The 16,413-nt window shown below is 35.8% G+C and overlaps 1 protein-coding gene and 1 long non-coding RNA gene across 3 annotated transcripts in view; one reads left to right on the forward strand and one right to left on the reverse strand.

Annotated features, from left to right (window-relative positions):
- Positions 1-15,485, forward strand: part of YIPF4 (Yip1 domain family member 4) — a 34,080-nt gene extending 18,595 nt beyond the window's left edge. Inside the window, exons 3-6 of the mRNA XM_006080587.3 lie at positions 640-811; positions 5,449-5,526; positions 10,952-11,065; positions 14,271-15,485. Coding sequence (XP_006080649.1) covers positions 640-811; positions 5,449-5,526; positions 10,952-11,065; positions 14,271-14,408 — 502 coding nt within the window. The 3' untranslated portion in view covers positions 14,409-15,485. The remainder of the gene's footprint in view (positions 1-639; positions 812-5,448; positions 5,527-10,951; positions 11,066-14,270) is intronic.
- The window catches only part of LOC112578016, a 37,719-nt gene continuing 22,832 nt past the window's right edge, over positions 1,527-16,413 (reverse strand). For both annotated transcript variants that reach the window (XR_003102174.2, XR_003102173.2), the window contains one exon: positions 1,527-1,642. This is a non-coding gene — a long non-coding RNA (uncharacterized LOC112578016). The remainder of the gene's footprint in view (positions 1,643-16,413) is intronic.

The following is a 16,413-nucleotide window of genomic DNA, read 5'->3' on the forward strand; positions in this document are numbered from 1 at the left end:
GGCATTACCAGATTATTCTCTGTAGTAATTATTGGTAGATCAAGTACTAAAAACGTCTGTTTCTCAATGTTAATATACTGAATTTCATAAAATCTAAGATGTTGTAGATTATAAGATGCAGTTATTTTACATTTATTAATAAAAGAGAAAAAGTGGCTAAGACAGCATAAAGCTAGAACATTAAAGGGCTATCCTATCTCCTTAGTGTAAGGACAAATGAGAAATGATCAACCATGCAAAAAGAGAAACCAAGGAAGTTTGCTTGTCTGTTTGGCACTGGGTGAAGTGTTGGAAGAAAAATTCCTATGAGAATATAGACTTGCAGTCTGTGGTCCCAAAAATTCTCAAGAGAACAATTTTATTTAAAGTCTCAAATTGGTAGTGCCTCCAGGAGACTGGCAAAAGGAAAAGCAGATCTTGGAAGCACTTGCCTCATGCCAGACTGACGACAGTTGTTAAGACACCAGCTATTGTGAGATGTATCCCAACTTTAGAGATGTTGGAAATGTACTTCAAATGCAAATGTTTTGTTGACCTGTGGAGACTACTGTTATATTTAAACTTTTCTTAAATTCTAATACAACTGGCTCAATATTCAAAAGTGTGTGCCTTCTAAGAATTCTTATTTTAAAATTATAGGGAAGAATTGGATATTGATCTAAAGGATATTTACTACAAAATTCGATGTGTTTTGATGCCAATGCCATCACTTGGTTTTAATAGACAAGTGGTGAGAGACAATCCTGACTTCTGGGGTCCTCTGGCTGTTGTTCTTTTCTTTTCCATGATATCATTATATGGACAGTTTAGGGTAAGTACATCTGCCTTTACACAAATTCTAAATAGTTTAAGAGTTTTAAAATTTAAAATAACAAATATTAACTGTAGTACTTCATTATGTTTGAAAAATGCTTTAGCTTTACCCATTATTTCTCACTTTTCCATCCCTACAACTGTTCTTCAATAAGTGGGAGGTTCCTTGGATTAATGGCTTCCAAACTATTCAACATCATCATTCACATGAAAAGTATTAGTATTTGTATGGCAAGTGGGTAAGTGGTAGGGACTGTTCCCAGCTGCCCATGGCCTTTCTGGTTTTCCATAAGAATAAATAATTGGAAACAACAATACTCATGTTTTTACCTTTTATTCATTTTTAGTTCTGTTTTTTAAAATAAACTTTTTAATGAAGACAGGAATTCCATTAGTATTTGTTTTTACATAATACTATGTCCCATTCTCAGAGGCCTCATCTGTATCATCAAAACACAGAATATACACATCACTCTCTCATCTTTAGTGTAAGGCTTTAGGGGAGTAAAAAATAATTCTTTATCACAGAGTGATTTGGAAATAAATTAGTTTCCTTTTGTTCTATAATACACTTCTGTAAGTTTAGTGACTTAAAACAATGAAGATTTATTCTTTGACAGTTCTCGAAGTCAGAAATCCAAGTTGAGTGTTAAAGGGCTAGAATCAAAATGTCAGCAGGCTGGTTCCTCTGGATGCTCCAGGACAGTCTGTTGCTTGTCTCTTTCCAAGTCAGAGCCTGCAACGTTCCTTGACTTCTGGTTGCATCACTGTAATCTCCATTGTCACATTGTCTACTCTACTGTAGTCAGATATCCTTCTGCCTCCTTTCCTAAAGGACATTTGTGATTAAATTTGTGCTTACTTGATAATTCAGAGTATTCTCTCCATAGCAAAATCCTTAATGTTATATAACACTAGTCCTATTAATATTTACCTTGGATCAATTTACATCAAGTATTCTGTTGCAGACAAGGACCATTGAAGAAATTGAATGGGGGTTCTGGTCTCTTGCCTACCACCAACCCTTCATGCAGAGCATCTCTAAGTGAATTTTATCTATATAATCTTTCATTTGAATGCAGGGTTCTAAGGCTAAAAACAGAAAATTTTTAACTCCATAGAATGTTTCTTAATTTGAATTTGTTAAATATTTTCTCATGCTGGATTGATGTAATACCTTTTTGGCAAGAATATCAAACAAGTGACATTGTGCCCTTCTCTACATACTATTAGGCATTACATGATACTGATATGTCTTATTCCTAGTGCCATTATTGTTGATCACTTGGTAAGGCAAGGGGATGGTATGTGCCCAATTCCTCCACTGTAAAGTTGCTATTTTTCCCTTTTTAATATAATAAATACCTTGTGGAGATACTTTGTGACTATGCAAGCACTCTGTTTCTCATCAAATTTTAGCCCACTAATTTTAGCATCTATTGATGGACCTTTCTTTCCATAATTATTACTATATTGTTTACTGAATATGATTTTCCTCCTTTCTTCCCCATGTATTAATTAGTATTCTCTTTGGAACAGCTATTCTTTCTTTGTCATTACTTATTTATCTTTGTTAGTATAGACAGATATTTATTTTACTTTGTGGACTATCAGTTCAATTCAGTTCAGTTCAGTCGCTCAGTCGTGTCTGACTCTTTGCGACCCCATGAATCGCAGCACGCCAGGCCTCCCTGTCCATCACCAACTCCCGGAGTTCACTCAAACTTAAGCTCATCAAGTCGGTGATGCCATCCAGGCATCTCATCCTCTGTCGTCCCCTTCTCCTCCTGCCCCCAATCCCTCCCAGCATCAGAGTCTTTTCCAATGAGTCAGCTGTTTGTGTGGGGTGGCCAAAGTACTGGAGTTTCAGCTTTAGCATCATTCCTTCCAAAGAAATCCCAGGCCTGATCTCCTTTAGAATGGACTGGTTGGATCTCCCTGCAGTCCAAGGGACTCTCAAGAGTCTTCTCCAACACCACAGTTCAAAAGCATCAATTCTTCGGCGCTCAGCCTTCTTCACAGTCCAACTCTCACATCCATACATGACTACTGGAAAAACCATAGACTTGACTAGATGGACCTTTGTTGGCAAAGTAATGTCTCTGCTTTTGAATATGCTATCTAGGTTAGTTGTAACTTTACTTCCAAGGAGTAAGCGTCTTTTAATTTCATGGCTGCAGTCACCATCTGCAGTGATTTTGGAGCCCAGAAAAATAAAGTCAGTCACTGTTTCCCCATCTATTTGCCATGAAGTGATGGGACCAGATGCCATGGTCTTCGTTTTCTAAATGTTGAGCTTAAGGCCAACTTTTTTACTCTCCTCTTTCACTTTCATCAAGAGGCTTTTTTTTTAGTTCCTCTGCACTTTCTGCCATAAGGGTGGTGTCATCTGCATATCTGAGGTTATTGATATTTCTCCCAGCAGTCTTGATTCCAGCTTCTGCTTCATCCAGCCCAGCGTTTCTCATGATGTACTCTGCATAGAAGTTAAATAAGCGGGGTGACAATATATAGCCTTGACATACTCCTTTTCCTATTTGGAACCAGTCTGTTGTTCCGTGTCCAGTTCTAACTGTGGCTTCCTGACCTGCATATAGGTTTCTCAAGAGGCAGGTCAGGTGGTCTGGTATTCCCATCTCTTTCAGAATTTTCCACAGTTGATTGTGATCCACACAGTCAAAGGCTTTGGCATAGTCAGTAAAGCAGAAATAGATGTTTTTTCTGGAACACTCTTGCTTTTTTGATGATCCAGTGGATGTTGGCAATTTGATCTCTGCTTCCTCTGCCTTTTCTAAAACCAGCTTGAACATCTGGAAGTTCACGGTTCACATATTGCTGAAGCCTGGCTTGGAGAATTTTGAGCATTACTTTACTAGGGTGTGAGATGAGTGCAGTTGTGTGGTAGTTTGAACATTCTTTGGCATTGCCTTTCTTTGGGATTGGAATGAAAACTGACCTTTTCCAGTCCTGTGGCCACTGCTGAGCTTTCCAAATTTGCTGGCATATTGAGTGCAGCACTTTCACAGCATCATCTTTCAGGATTTGAAATAGCTCCACTGGAATTCCATCACCTCCACTAGCTTTGTTCATAGTGATGCTTCCTAAGGCCCACTTGACTTCACATTCCAGCATGTCTGGATCACACCATCGTAATTATCTTGGTCGTGAAGATCTTTTTTGTACAGTTCTCTGTGTATTCTTGCCACCTCTTAATATCTTTTGCTTCTGTTAGGTCCATACCATTTCTGTCCTTCATTGAGTCCATCTTTGCATGAAATGTTCCGTTGGTATCTCTCATTTTCTTGAAGAGAGCTCTAGTCTTTCCCATTCTGTTGTTTTCCTCTATGTCTTTGCATTGATCACTGAGGAAGGCTTTCTTACCTCTCTTTGCTATTCTTTGGAACTCTGCATTCAGATGCTTATATCTTTCCTTTTCTCCTTTGTTTTTCGCTTCTCTTCTTTTCATAGCTATTTGTAAGGCCTCCCCAGACAGCCATTTTGCTTTTTTGCATTTCTTTTCCTTGGGCACGGTCTTGATCATTGTCTCCTATACAATGTCATGAACCTCCGTCCATAATTCATCAGGCACTCTAGGTATGACCTAAATCAAATCCCTTATGATTATGGACTATAATCCAGTATAATCATGTATTTTATTGCTTAGATTGTTGTAGTTTTAGCTATTGGAAGCTCCTTCAGGTTAGCTTTGGTATCCTTTTGACATATTCCCATCCTTTTTTGAGTGCTTCCTTTCTTCTTGATTCCACAGTGCATTCTGGACTCATCTTTCATTTTCCCTGTCCCAGCCCTGGAATCAGTCATTTCCCTAGGGAGTCCTAGTTCCTTTTACAGGGGAATATTTAGAAACCAGTAAGTATCTGGGTTTCCCAGATGGCATTAGTGGTAAAGAATCCACCTGCCAGTGCAGGAGATGTAAGAGATGTGGGTTCAGTCCCTGTGTCGGAAATATCCCCTGGAAAAGGAAATGGCAACTCATGTCTGGAAAATCCAATGGGCAGTAGAGCCTGGTGGGCTACAATTCCATGGGGTCGCAAAGAATCTGACATGGCTAAGGACACACATCACGCACCATAACTCTGCAGTTAGTCTTCTTTATGTTGCTACCCGGTATCTTTATTTCTAGACCCTCTCAAGCAGACAGAACCTGGAAATACATGCATGTATCATTATTATGTCAAGTCTCAAGAGTTAAAATTGTCTGAAGTGTTGTCCACATTCTATTACTTGGATTAATGTGTAATTAATGTAAATTTTAGAGACCTCCTGAGGTTAGTAACTTGTTTCACGGATAAATTTATCATGTAGAATGCTATAGAGCAGGAGTTGAGAGTCAACACTTTGCTGTCGTTTTGCTGTCATCTTTTATCATAGATCTTAAAATACTGAGGTTTCCTTAAGCAACCGATCATTGCCACATTTTCAGTTTGGATGTAAAATTATATTACATATTATATTCTTACTAGGTTTTCGGAAGATACCTGGGAACCCAAACTTCCTATGACCTAAAGTCAGTGATACCAAAATACCTTATATGGTAGAGAATTGAGCTCATGGGAAATTTTCAGCTTATTTGGTAACACAGATATTAATTGCATGAATTTTTTTTCTCTTAAGGTGGTTTCATGGATTATAACCATTTGGATATTTGGTTCACTAACGATTTTCTTACTGGCTAGAGTTCTTGGTGGAGAAGTAAGTAGTTAATTTTGAAAACAGTCTCTGTTTTTTATGGTAAGCTTTATTGTTGATATTGCAGATACTATTAGTAACTATGTTCATTGTAATTGTCTGTTGCCCCAGAACTGCTTTTAATTTATGCTTCTTTCAAGGTGACCTATATATTAGTATTATGCATACTCTAAATGTTATGAGAAAGAGGAAAGAAAAAATCCTATCATTTATAAATAACTTAGCACTTTATAGGGAAACATACAATTTATTCTCTGTTTAGTCCTCAAACTTTTGATCTCAGGTCCATAGAGCTTATTGCCAAATTCAGACTTAAACTGAAGAAGGTAGAGAAAATCACTAGACCATACAGGTATGCCCTAAATCAGATCCCTTACAATTATACGGTGGAAGTGAGAAATAGATTTAAGGGACTAGCTCTGAGAGACAGAGTGCCTGATGAACTATGGATGGAGATTCGTGACATTGTTCAGGAGACAGGGATCAAGACCTTTCCCAAGAAAAAGAAATGCAAAAAAGCAAAATGGCTGTCTGAGGAGCTCCTACAAATAGCTATGAAAAGAAGAAAAGCAAAAAGGAAAGATATAAGCATCTGAATGCAGAGTTCCAAAGAATAGCAAGGAGACATAAGAAAGCCTTCCTCAGTGATCAGTGCAAAGAATTAGAGGAAAATAATAGAATGGGAAAGACTAGATCTCTTCAAGAAAATTCGAGATACCAAGGGAAAATGTCATACAAAGATGAGCTCAATAAATGACAGAAATGGTATGGACCTAACAGAAGCAGAAGATATTGAGAAGAGGTGGCAAGAATACACAGAAGAACTGTACAAAAAGGATCTTCACGACCCAGAAAATCATGATGGTGTGATCACTCACCTAGAGCCAGACATCCTGGAATGTGAGGTCAAGTGGGCCTTAGGAAGCATCACTAGGAGCAAAGCTAGTGGAGGTGATGGAATTCCAGTTGAGCTATTTCAAATCCTGAAAGATGATGCTGTGAAAGTGCTGCACTCAATATGCCAGCAAATTGGGAAACTTGGCAGTGGCCACAGGACTGGAAAAGGTCAGTTTTCACTCCAATCCTAAAGAAAAGCAGTGCCAAAGAATGCTCACACTACTGCACAATTGCACTCATCTCACATGCTGGGAAAGTAATGCTCAAAATTCTCCAAGTCAGGCTTCAACAATACTTGAACCATGAACTTCCAGATGTTCAAGCTGGTTGTAGAAAAGGCAGAGGAACCAGAGATCAAAATGCCAACATCCGCTGGATCATCGAAAAAGCAAGAGTATTCCAGAGAAACATCTATTTCTGCTTTATTGACTATGCCAAAGCCTTTGACTGTATGGATCACAATAAACTGGAAAATTCTGAAAGAGATGGGAATACCAGACCACCTGACCTGCCTCTTGAGAAACCTATATGCAGGTCAGGAAGCCACAGTTAGAACTGGACATGGAACAACTGACTGGTTCCAAATAGGAAAAGGAGTATGTCAAGGCTGTATATTGTCACCCTGCTTATTTGACTTCTATGCAGAGTACATCATGAGAAACACTGGGCTGGAAGAAGCACAAGCTGGAATCAAGATTGCCAGGAGAAATATCAATAACCTCAGATATGCAGATGACACCACCCTTGTGGCAGAAAGTGAAGAAGAACTAAAGAGCCTCTTGATGAAAGTGAAAGAGGAGAGTGAAAAAGTTGGCTTAAAGCTCAACGTTCAGAAAACTAAGATCATGGCATCTGGTCCTATGGCAAATAGATGGGGAAACAGTGGCAGACTTCCCTGTTTTGGGCTCCAAAATAACTACTGCAGATGGTCACTGCAGCCATGAAATTAAAAGCTTACTCCTTGGAAGGAAAGTTTTGACCATCCTAGACAGGATATTGGAGAAGGCAATGGCAGCCCACTCCAGCACTCTTGCCTGGAAAATCCCATGGACGCAGGAGCTTGGTGGGCCGCAGTCCATGGGGTCGCTAAGAGTCAGACACGACTGAGCAACTTCCTTTCACTTTTCACTTTCATGCATTGGAAAAGGAAATGGCAACCCACTCCAGTATTCTTGCTTGGAGAATCCCAGGGATAGGGCAGCCTGGTGGGCTGCGGTCTGTGGGGTCGCACAGAGTCGGACACGACTGAAGCGATTTAGTAGCAGCAGCAGCAGCAGCAGCAGACAGCATATTAAAAAGTAGAGCCGTTACTTTGCCAACAGAGGTCCGTCTAGTCAAGGCTATGGTTTTTCCAGTGGTCCTGTATGGATATGAGAGTTGGACTATAAAGAAAGCTGAGTGCCAAAAAATTGATGCTTTTGAACCGTGGTGTTGGAGCAGACGCTTGAGAGTCCCTTGGACTGCAAGGAGATCCAACCAGTCCATCCTAAAGGAAATCAGTCCTGAATATTCATTGGAAGGACTGATGTTGAAGCTGAAACTCCAGTACTTTGGGCACCTGATACAAAGAGCTGACTCATTTGAAAAGATCCTGATGCTTTGAAAGATTGAAGGCTGGAGGAGAATGGGACGACAGAGGATGAAATGGTTGGATGGCATCACCAACTCAATGGACATGAATTTGGGTAAGCTCTGAGAGTTGGTGACGGACAGGGAGGCCTTGCGTGCTGCAGTCCACGTTGTCGCAAAGAGTCGGACATGACTGAGTGACTGAACTGAACTGAACCATAGAGCTTAATGTAGGTTGTATTTACCAGTATTTATCATGGGGACTTCCCTGGTGGTCCAGTGGTTAAGATGCCACAGTTCCAGTGCAAAGGGTGTGAGTTCAGTCCCTGGTCAGGGAATAAACATGCCTCATTTTGTGACCAAAAAAGTTAAAGCAAACAAAATTACCATGTTAGAAATTAAAATAAAAATAAAAAATTTTAATATGTGTTTATTCATTTAAAACTAAAAGCAAATCAAATGCATTTTAACATAAATAATGCATTTTAAAGAAAACTTTTTAAAACAAATTGAGGAAAATGCATTGTTATACATTCTTGCTAGTAGCTTTAATATCTGGGTTAGTGGAATCTGGATCCAGATACCTGCTTTCTGCATTCAATTGTTACAGGATATATCGCTTTGGATAAAGTATATATAAAAAATAAGTCCTCATACAGGTATATAATTTGAAAAGGAGGGATATTTTAACACTTTTTTGGGGATGATTGTGGTTATTCTATTCTGATACTATATTAACACTCAAGAGATAATAGTTTTTTTTTTGTCTCTTGTTAATATTTATAATTTACCAAAAATCAGACATGTTGTCTGACCTATACCATCACTTTTTTTCAATTAATTAATTTTAATTGGAGGATAATTACTTTATAGTATTGCAATAGTTTTTGCCATACATCAACATGAATCAGCCACAGTTCTACATGTGTCCCTCCCGTCCTAAACACACACCCCCACCTCCCTCCCAACCCTGTTCCTCTGGGTATTCTCAGAGCACCAGCTTTGGGTGCCCTCAACAGGAAATAGTTTCTTAAAGTTTTTTTGTGAGGAATCTCAAACCATATTAGTGAACTTTTTATATTGTTTCATTGAAATTCATTTTGAATGGATCTTTTTAACCCATGCATGGTCATCTAGAGAACACTAGTTCACTGAGGTTTGCAGAACTTCCAAATGTTGACACGTTTTATTCTATGATATCAGAAAACCACATTCACTAAGGTCACCTATCTCAGCAGAAAATGTCAAGATTACAGTGTGGGATGTAAGTTTACCAAAATTCTACTTTTTGCTTGAGAGATAGCGTTTAGTAATTTGAAAAAAATACTGTGAGTTGTTTTTCTTGAAGCAACAGGCTTGTTTCATTCAGTTTCAGTCATGTTGCCTATCAGTACCTAACTGAATAATTATAGTTTTTCATTTGTTCTTTCACGTAAGAATGGTGTTCCATGGATAAAGCATCTAATTCAACTCTTCACTTAAGCAGTTGTACACGTGCTTTCCTTGGGATAACCATTGAATCAAGGTAGAAGAAGTGCTTTCTGTGTACTTTGCATTTTGTTACACAGAATATTAAAAAGGCATATTCAAAGGTTGAGGTTTAATAAAATAAGTCATCTTAACTGTTTCGTTAAGGACGTTTTTAAGTGAAACAGGAGGGGTTTTTTTCTTTCTTTTCTGTGTATGGTAGTAAAGAACATAGTTACTATTAGTACAGTTCATACCACATTGGCATAATAAAGCAGCATGATGTTTTACCCATTGCTTTTGTTCTATTAGTATCAATATCAACCTTATTTAAAAAGGCAAATAATGCTTTATCACTATTATAAAAAATAGTTTTGATGTCCGGTCTTTTACAAGAGTCTCCTGGATCCCCAGAATACCATGGGCCACACCTTGAGAATCACTGCCCCATTAACTTAGAGTTTATGAATTACTGTAAACCTAGGAATTGTAGCACTCTGGGATTTATCTGTTTGGAGAGAGTAAAGCAGAAGGGATGCCAGGCAAAGTTATCATACTGGTGCTGACTCATATTAGGCTTACTCTATGAACACTAAATGCTAAATGTTGAACTCTTGAGCCTTTTTCTCACACTTGGGGGAAAGGTCTCCAAATCTGATTCTTAGCTCTTGTTCTACTTTCCAGTTTCCAAAATTAACTTGCTGTTGTTCCATCTTCTCGCCTCTTGTTCATGCCTCTTAACAAAAAGAAGTTTCTTTTTTTTTCTTCCCTTTTAGTGGAGTTTCGAGAAGGAATGGTATTAGATATGTGTTCAGTTCACCATCTTAATCTACAACTCTTGAATAAGTTTAGAGTAACATTTATCTGTGTAACTTTTTTACTCTGCTTATAGAAATTTAAAATAATTTTAACAGGGACTTAAAATGACATTTGTTTGCGTATTATTTTTTATATTCTAGACAAAATCTCATACAATTTTTATATGAAGACAGGTATCACTAATTGTTTTGGTAATTTAAGATTGTTGTTGACTCAAACAGGGTCTCTGTATTAACTTAGAGGAGTGGGATAGGGAGGGAGATGGGAGGGAAGTTCAGGATGGACAGGACATATGTATACCTGTGGCTGATTCATGTTGAAGTTTGACAGAAAACAACAAAATTCTGTAAAGCAATTATCCTTCAACGAAAAAAATAAATAAATTGAAAAAAAAAAAAAAAAAAAAAGACTGTTTGAGGAAGTTAAAAGACCTAGATCTTATATCTTACTTTGAACTCTAACTAGCTAGCTGTCTTTCCTGAACAAAGACCTTTGTTTCTCTGAGAATCAGTTTCTTCATAATGGGGATAGTATTACTACTACTACATGGTACTTTTATGATTTTCTTAATTCTCATGCTTATGCAAGTACAACAAAGTATATATGATGTTTAATAGTGGTTAAAATAAGTAACTTGATTTCTATGATATTTATTTAAAATTTTGAAAATTCACAGGTTGCGTATGGCCAAGTTCTTGGAGTTATAGGATATTCATTACTTCCTCTCATTGTAATAGCCCCTATACTTTTGGTGGTTGGATCATTTGAAGTCGTGTCTACACTTATAAAAGTAAGTAGTGTGTGTTATAAAAAGTAGTTTACTGTTTTCCAGTCAGGAAAGTCTACAATTGCCCCTGCATATCCATGGGAGATTGGTTCTAGGATTGCCCCCCGCCACCACCACAGACACAAAAATCTTCAGGTGTTCAACTCCCCAGTATAAAATTATGTAGTATTTGCATATAACCTATGCAAATCCTTCCATCTACTTTTTAAAATCATCTCCAGATTACTTTTGATACTTAATACAATATAAATTGTTGTCTGTAGTCCAGCATACTCAGGTTTGGCTTTTTGAAACTTTCTGGAATTATTTTTTTTCCCAAATATTTTCAGTCCACAGTTGTTTGAATCCATAGATGCAGAACTCACAGGTAATAAGAGCTGACCGTACTAGTTTTATGGCTAAAGAATCTTGTAATCTATAGCTGTTTATATCAAGCAGTTAGTAGTATTTTGAAACAGTGACCTTACTCACTGATTTTACCAAATATTTTCCCCTTTTAATTGCCAGAAATTATAATGTATATCTAGGGTGGAATAAAGAACAAAGAGCAAATCTGGCCTCAGGATATTACACTCAAATTTTTTTATTTAATGTTAAACATTTCTTTTCTATGCTTATAAAATGAATTTATTATATTTATTTGAAATTCCACTGGATGTTTATTTAATAATTCTTAACTCCTATTTGAATAGTAAATTACTGGTCAAGTAAGATATACGTAGTTCTAATAAACTGACTTTTCTGTGTTGCAGAAATTAGGACTTCTTTATGCTGTGTTAAACTTATTAACAATGTACCCACTTTAAACATTTACTGATAATATTAAACACTATTAATGAATAGTGATATAGCAAATTTTGGTATTTATTAATTTTGAACCACTTTGGAAAAAATAAACGACTACTTTCACACATGTATGTATATTACACAGTGAATGTAATTTTTTTCTTTATGGAAAATAGAACTTCTTAAGACCACTACTTTCAATACTATCATTATGTAGTCTCCATATTAGAGTATTTAAATACTAGAGTATTTAAGTAGACTAACTTAAGTAGAGTTACTTTATGACTTTCAGTTTCACTTAAAGTTTATTACTAATTCCAGTGTAAAAGAAATTATTCCTTTTAGAATTGAATAACTCCAGGCTAACACTGACATATAAGCCTTGGATATTGAGAAGAGTTGGATTTTAGAACTGAATTCTAAATTCCTGAACTGGTTTTGCCTCTTGTTGTCCGCCTTGGGGAGCTATCTTTTCTTACTCTCCTCTTAGAGTAAACTTAGCAACTACTTTTTTGGATTTGTTATGAAGATTTTGAAGAATAATGACTAGAATAGTGCTTGACACACAGTAGGCACTCAAGCAGTAGCTGTTATTATTATAAATATTAAATATTTTGAAAATATCTTTGTATGTTTCAACTGTTGGAACACTCTAGAAACCAAGAAACACTTTCATTCCTCTAATACTAATTTTTTTTTAAATATCATTATTAGTGCTTAGGTTGAAAGTCTTGCAGTGCAGAAGCTAGCCCCACCCATGCTGGCCTTTAATTATTTAGTCTTAGTGAACATACCACTTTACTGAGTCATTCAGGATCACTGCCTGTGTGTTGTTTTACTTGGGTTAAAGATTGTTTGAATGCTTCTGAGACTATTCCCAAAACTGCTAAAACTGTGTCCTCTGGTTATTTTTAGTCATTGAGTTCAACTGAAAATTGGTCTTTAATATTCTTTATACAACAAGTGAATGTGTTATTATAAAATAGAAGTCTTTTTTTATAAAATCATTAAAATTTTAGTATAAAAATTTTGTGAACTTTAGATATTTCTTTGCCACATTTCTTTCCCTGATCACTTAAATCATCTTTGTGTAGCGATCTGTTTTGCATGTTTCTTGTTTTAGTCCAAAGTCTGTTGAGAAATAATGAAATAATAATGAAAGAATGAAATAAATAATGAGAACTCTTATCCTTTAACTGTAGCATTGGAATGCAGTTTACAAGCACTAATTTTTTTTTAACATTAAATCTCTGTAATTTTACCAATCTTAACCATTTATTCACAACAAACATTTAATCATCATGTACAAATGGAATTTGATTATAATTTTATTTATTTCTCTATACTTTTTTGTAAGATTAAAATATCTTGTATTTTTTGTTTACATTTAGTTTTAAAAGTGCAGTAGAAAATTGAGTCATCTCAAATAATTTTCAGTCAATCTGCCAGTGTTTAATTTTTACCTCTGTACCAGTGGTTCTCAACTGATGCCAGTGTTGCCCCCCAGGGACATTCGGCAATGTCTGGAGACATTTTTGAGTGTCACAGATGGGGAGGGGTGGGGTGGCACTAGCGTAGAGTGGCTAGAAGCCGGGGGTACTGCCAAACATCCTACAGCGCACAGCACAACTTCCCACAACAGTCATCCAGCCCAGAAATTTGATTAGTGCAAGATTGAGAAACCCTGCTCTGTGCCAAGTGTTTCTATCATAATTTCCCTGATTTCTATCCTTGAAGTTATTCTCTCATTTTATTCTATAAAATGCCTTCAGTGACTACATAAAGAAGTATTACATAAATTTCTAGTGGATATAATTTAAAATTAAGTAGGTGCATAGTCAGAATACTCTAAACCAAAATGTTACATTTTTCCTCCTTCCCTTATAACACTATATTTCTACCTAGTCTTGGGAAAATTGTGTGAAATTTTCACTTAATCTGTTTTTCTACCTCTTGGAAGAAAAGAATATTTTCTACAGAATCAGTTAGTTTTCCTAGGAAACAAATATCTTTCAGCATCTCGTCCCAGTAATGGTTTTTCCAAAAGTTGCCTTGTCTTAAATCATCCAGGACAGTTGTTAAAATGACTGATAATTAGACCCTTCTTCGTTAGACATTCTGATTCAGTAGAACTAGAATGAATCCCGGGAAGCTAATAGTCACCCCAGGTGATTCTTATAATTAGACAAGTTTGATAACGTAAAACCTAAGTCATTTCCAGGTGTCAAGGAATAGAGCAAGGATGAATATTCTTAATAAGGTTTCAACATTCTCAATAAGTTTTGCTGTTTCTCTAATTGGTTGCCAGGATTGTTTTAAAAAAAAAATACTGCAAATGTAATTTTTACTCTATGATACTCAAAATGTTAATTGACTTGCTAATATGCTGCCTTTTGTCTTTTTTTTTTTTTTTTTTTTTAAGCTCTTTGGTGTGTTTTGGGCTGCCTACAGTGCTGCTTCATTGTTAGTGGGTGAAGAATTCAAGACCAAAAAGCCTCTCCTGATTTATCCAATCTTTTTATTATACATTTATTTTTTGTCCTTATATACTGGGGTGTGATCTAAGTCATATATAAGTAGAAAAAGACACTGTTACATTTCTGTGTAGGCTGGAAATTCTTGCTTGAGGATATTAAAAAACTCTGTTGATGGTAAAATTTTACATGTTCAGATGTAAAGGCAGTTTCAGGTCTTTTTAAAACAATTTTTTTTGTATTTAATTAAGCAATTGCAGTTATCTGAATATTTTTGGTCAGAGTTCTGAATTCTGTTTGATTCTTCATATTCCAGTGAATAAAATATAAAAGCATTGTGTTTTTAAGATTGTGTCAATATTCACCTAAAAATCTGTGCCAAAAGCACCTGGAATGGTAATTATATTTCACTTGAAGGGTAAATATAATAACATTCTGATCATCTAAAAGTGCAATTTTTTCCTTTAAAGAGTTTTCTCCTGCATTGCAGATCTTGTAGATATATATTTATATTTATACATATATATTTATGAAGTAATTCTTATTCACAAAATATATTTCTGAATAGCCTAAAAATTAAGATATTTTAAATCCGATGCTTACACTTTCTTTAATTTGGCCTTTAATCTTTTTATTTATGAATTAAATTTGCTCTTAAATTATATATAATTTTTAAAGTCTCGTACATGCTTCTGGCAATATGTCCTTGTTAAGAATTCTTTTTTTTTTTGTTGTACTTTTTTATTGCAAGATATTTGCTTTACAATATTGTGCTGGTTTCTGCCATACATCAGAATTTCTTAATAATAACAACTAAAACTAATTATAACAGTTGCTGATGTAGATTTGGTTTGTTTGGGTGTGCTTTTTTTTTACAAACCACTTTTGAATGTCTAAACATCTGATTTAAAGTTTCTGCTTATGGCATTTGATGGATATGGCATTTATTAAAACTGTCGGTATGTAGAAAAACAATATTATTTATGGTATCAGTAAATATTTTTAAGTGGCACTTCTAAGCCGTAAAAGTTGCTGAAAAGAGACCTTTAGAGTCTTGTGGTCCCGAGCAATGTTATGTATGTAACAATATGAACAGTATGAACAATATGAAGTATGAACGAGCAATATGAAGTAGAAAAAAAATAAAATGCTTCCCAGCTGTGTGTTTTGTTTTATAACACCTTGTCTTGTATTACCTGATATTTTAACAAGTATCAGGTACTCTTTAACAAACATACAATATTTGCTAAGAGAGATAATAAGAAATTCCAGCTAGTGAAATTTTATGCAAATAATTTCATAGACTTTAGATATACCTGTAATTAATATTAGTTTGTAAAGTAGGTGAAATATTTGATATCCATAAAATACCAAATGCCTAAGAACTATTAGCAAATTATTATATTGTCCTTTCTGGTCTCAGCTGGAAGAATTAACTGCTGTCTTCAATATGATAATGTGGCCACCTCTTGGGATATATTCCTTGAGCAACCTAATGTGTCAGGAAATATCCAGCAACTCTGAAATAAGCCTACAAATTAACAAGATATCAAGCCCATCTCTCATTCTTTTCTCCTCTCCCCCTAAAATAAAAAAAAGAACAAAACCCAAAAACTTTAAGCCACAGAAGTGAGAAGTATAGCGCTATCTTTGGGCCAGAATAATGTGGGAAAGTTACATGATGCTGATTATTTAAACAAGCTTAGAAAAACAGACTAGAAGCAACAGAGGGATAAAACTTCTAAAACTTAAAATAATTTGGAATAGTAAGGAAGGATCTGTAGCTACAGAAGCAGTAACTACAAAGTAAATGTTTGTAGGGGTTTCTGAGAGCAATACTTTGTTTTGGTTGATTATTATATTTGATGTTCATAGCGCTGACTCTGGACTCTTCCCCCAAAAGCTTGGGGGTCCATACCAGCCAGTAGAATTTTACTAAGCAGTAAGTCAAGTGATTTTAGGACCAACTCCATCCAAAGGTGGTTTAAATTTTTTTTTAAGCTATCATTTCTTTAAGATGTGAATGAAAAGTTCACTTGTATGAATCTTGTTTATTATTGATGTAAGATAAAATGAAGTACTTGTGTTCCA

Source organism: Bubalus bubalis, chromosome 12 (assembly GCF_019923935.1).
Source record: "Bubalus bubalis isolate 160015118507 breed Murrah chromosome 12, NDDB_SH_1, whole genome shotgun sequence".
NCBI lineage: Eukaryota > Metazoa > Chordata > Mammalia > Artiodactyla > Bovidae > Bubalus > Bubalus bubalis.